At 36.4% G+C, this 3,808-nt stretch overlaps 1 protein-coding gene across 6 annotated transcripts in view; it reads right to left on the reverse strand.

Moving 5' to 3' along the window:
* Positions 1-1,108: 1,108 nt before the first annotated feature.
* Positions 1,109-3,808, reverse strand: part of LOC107739885 (phosphofurin acidic cluster sorting protein 2-like) — a 26,060-nt gene continuing 23,360 nt past the window's right edge. For 5 of the 6 annotated variants that reach the window (XM_016552127.1, XM_016552132.1, XM_016552129.1 and 2 more), the window contains 4 exons: positions 3,016-3,142; positions 2,713-2,939; positions 2,002-2,142; positions 1,109-1,436 (listed from right to left, as the gene is read on the reverse strand). In XM_016552127.1, coding sequence (XP_016407613.1) covers positions 1,318-1,436; positions 2,002-2,142; positions 2,713-2,939; positions 3,016-3,142 — 614 coding nt within the window. In that variant the 3' untranslated portion in view covers positions 1,109-1,317. The remainder of the gene's footprint in view (positions 1,437-2,001; positions 2,143-2,712; positions 2,940-3,015; positions 3,143-3,808) is intronic. The other variant, XM_016552130.1, reaches the window with a different exon arrangement.

Here is a 3,808-nt window from a genome sequence, read left to right on the forward strand (position 1 = left end):
GTAAAAAATGTATATTTAGAAATTAACCAAGATTAATAAATGTATAAAAGTACTGTTCATTTTTATTTCACGATACCCAATGCATTAAATATAATAGTGAAAATAATAAAATCACAATTATTAAAAAAAAATATATATATATACATATATATATATATTTTAGACAAACCAAGGTAGTACAACAAATATTAAAAAAAATTAAAATAAAAAGTAAAAATTAAATTAGATGTCCTAAAAATATGCTGCATTTCCCATATAACAAAATAGTAATTTATTTTCTTTTGATTTTGGGGTGAAGTATGATCTGGACATGTTCTTGAGAACCACTGCTTTAAAAATTCTCCATGTTTTAGGCACATTATTCTAAATCCAATACAGCATCTGGGGGAAATTAGACATCTCACAAGAAAACATCCTCAAACAAGCCAACAAACAAAACTGAACGTACATTTCATTCTAAGAAACAGTTACATCAAACAAAAAAAGTGTTTAAATAGTCCAGCACACAGGTTTGACACGGTCTGTCTAATGTAGACACAGACACTCAGTTTCTGTCTCCAAAGTTCCCACAAAGCTTTGCTGCAGTTTTTAGCTGGAGTGAACAGTGCTGTGCATCACAGGAAGCATTATAACAAAAACACAATCTAGTAATATTTTAAAAGTGCTTTAGCGTTTAGTGCCTTTAGTGAATACATTCACACACACATACATACAAACAAACCTACAAAGTAAACAAAGTAACCACATATGACGAGGTGGAGACTGCAACACAAACACACAATTAACCTTCGAGAAACTCTCTGACCTCGCTGAGGTTATAGAGCAAGAGAGTTGGAGAAAACACTTCAGGCGTCTTCAGGATAAAGCCAAACCATCTGGAAAATCCATCCGAAGCAAAATCCAATCCAGATTTTGTCCTTTTAATATAACAAAAGCAGTTCTTTTCTCCCTTTTTGCTGGTTTGTTCTCCCACAAGTGTGCTGGCTGCTGAAATGTGTGGATACAGCTTTGCAGAATGACAGAGAACCACCCAAAAACTCACTAGTTACGGAGTTAGATCAGTTTTAAAGATTCAGTTCATTAGTTATTTCACTTTAAACACTGGAGGGTTTTAACATACATAGTCCAAAAAGATATGCCCTGTTGCCAGGACTGCATGAAGTCTTTCATAAAAGAACAATCAAATGTCAACAAAATAAAAAAAAAAATAGCACAGACACAAACCGTGAGAAAGCAGAAATTTTAAATAAAAACATGAGGCAGCACTGAGTGTAAAGGCAGCCGTAGCATAGAGGAGTGAAGATGTGAGGCTGTAGTTCAGTAAGGCCCTTTGGAGGGTCCGAAGATGGCAAGCGGGAAGTGTTTGACATGAGATGACCACTGAGCCGCAAGCTGGAAAAACTTCACATCGTTCCATTCTACTCCATCTATTAACACTGGAGGGAGGAAACACAAAACCACACACGACAGTCTTTAGTCTTTAGCCATGTTTCATGAATTCCACAAACATAAATTATACATTATCTATACCTAAATTATAAAGAGATGTATGTTAAAAAAAAACTGAACCCAAAATGTTGATTGGTATATAATTTATTATTAATAAAAAAAATTACATTTCATTATTAATATTATTAAATTTATCTGAAATTATTATTAAATTTAATTGATGGTGCAATTACTATTTTTAAATCTCTAAAGTCCATTTATATATTGTTATTTATGATCTGCTGGTTTGCAATATGAATAACATTTATAACTGTACTATCCTTCAATAACAGTGTCTTTGAAAGGCTGAAATTACATTGTTGCAGGTTCACAAAACAGTTTGCACTGAAATGTGCCACTTTTTTTTATAGCTTAGTTACTTTTTGGACTGTGGAGGAAATTTTGAGTTCTTAAAGCTACAGTATGTTTTCATAACACAACAAACTGATGACGATTATGATATGACCCCTATAAGCACAGTTTATTGATTGTATTGTAAGCTGTAGTGATTACTTTGATGAATTCTGATTGGCTGATCACCTTTCAGCATGGTCTGCTGGTGTTTGGCTGTGCAGATGAGTCGACTTATGCCCTCTATCACCTGACTCTTAGACTCTGCCTCCTTATCCTTGGTCTTTTTAGGCAGAAACATCACTGAGCACAGAGACAGAGAGAGCGTTTGATGCTTATTCAACAACACAATACATTTTATAAACTGAATGTGTTCCTGTAACTGTTACCATGGCACTGTGTTAAGAGTCCCCATGAAATCAAAATTAACGTTTTTTGGGTGTTAATATCAATATGTTAGTCTTAAGGTTATCTATAAGGCAGTGTGCTCCAAAACAGTGACAAAATTCGCATTTAGAAGATATAAGCATTCAAAGCTTTTAGTTCGTCACTTCCGCCAAAACGGCTCAACGATTTTCTTTTGACATCACATCGTACTTCATCTTCTCATCAAATCTTCTGACCAATCAAACGCTCTCTATAAGCCGAAGCGCCCACCCCCTACACTATAAAATAGACGCTGAAGCCGCGGCTGAAATCGGTCACTTGTCCACAGAATTAGTATTTTCTGTACAGTGAATGGCACGTAGTGCACTATATAGGGGCACTGAACACAGAGACAGTGTGTTTGATGCTTATTCAACAACACAGTACATTTTATAAACTGACTGACACTGAATGAGTTACTGTAAGTATTGTGTTTCTGTGTCTTACCCTTCTTATTCTTCTCTTTGGTGACAACATTCATGGACATGGTTGGCTGATGTGTCGACTCTGCTCCGCCCAGTGGGAGGCGGCTAACCTGCAGCGAGCGGAAGGTGCACTTGAGCGTGTTTTTGGCAGAGGAGTCTCTCTTCTCCACTTCTTTCTTCCTCTCTGATGGAGCAATCCAGTAATCAACCTGAAGACCCATCAGCTCCCCCTGACCTCCTCCAGGAGAACTGCAGCCACAAAGACAAGGTGAGAAAACAGAAGACTAAAGAGACCTCAGACACCTAGCGCTGTGTGAGTTTGTACCTGGACATGTGTACAGAGGGAGAAGAAGGAGGCGTTGGAGATGCTTCTTTCAGTAATGGGGAGATCTGTGCAGGAGGAGTAGACGAGAGAAGAGAAGATCCCACAGGAGCAGCGTCATCTGAATCGCCTACAAACACACAATCACATGCACAAATCATTCATAAACCACCTTAAATATAACATTTATATATAAAAATAATACAACAAATAGTTTAAGTTTACAATTGGTAGTATTTCACATAAGGGCTGTCAGAATCTTTTTTTTTTTTTTTTTTTAGAAAAATAATGAAAATTTAAAACTTTCTAAACTGTAATCTCTAGCTTCTGCTAACGGTTCGAGAGAGTGGCGTTCCAGTGGATGATGTAAGACGTAGGTGTAGCAGCACTTTTTTATGATGGATTGGCGCAGTTTATTTACTGACATTATAAAGCTTGGAAGAGCCAAGACATTTTTTTATATAACTCTGATTGTATTCCTCTGAAAGAAAGAAAGTCATATACACCTAGGATGGTTTGAGGGTGAGTAAATTTTCATTTGAGTTTTCATTTTGGGGTGAACTATCCCTTTAATGTTATTTGTGTATTTTACTTTCATTTTATTACAAGTTGGCCTACAATGCCCCCTAAATAAATAAAAAGCAAATAAAGAGGAGGGTGTTGCTGCTGCTGCTGCTGAAAGCGCTTGTAACTTTTGACTCTATCGCACACCAGGCGCCTCATTCTGTATGTACATTCTCAGATTAAATGCTGTGATCCAAAACAGTGAATCTAATCATCATTCAGGCAAAAGTTC

This window comes from Sinocyclocheilus rhinocerous, unplaced genomic scaffold, assembly GCF_001515625.1.
Source record: "Sinocyclocheilus rhinocerous isolate Xijiao unplaced genomic scaffold, SAMN03320098_v1.1 scaffold1156, whole genome shotgun sequence".
Taxonomy (NCBI): Eukaryota; Metazoa; Chordata; class Actinopteri; order Cypriniformes; family Cyprinidae; genus Sinocyclocheilus; species Sinocyclocheilus rhinocerous.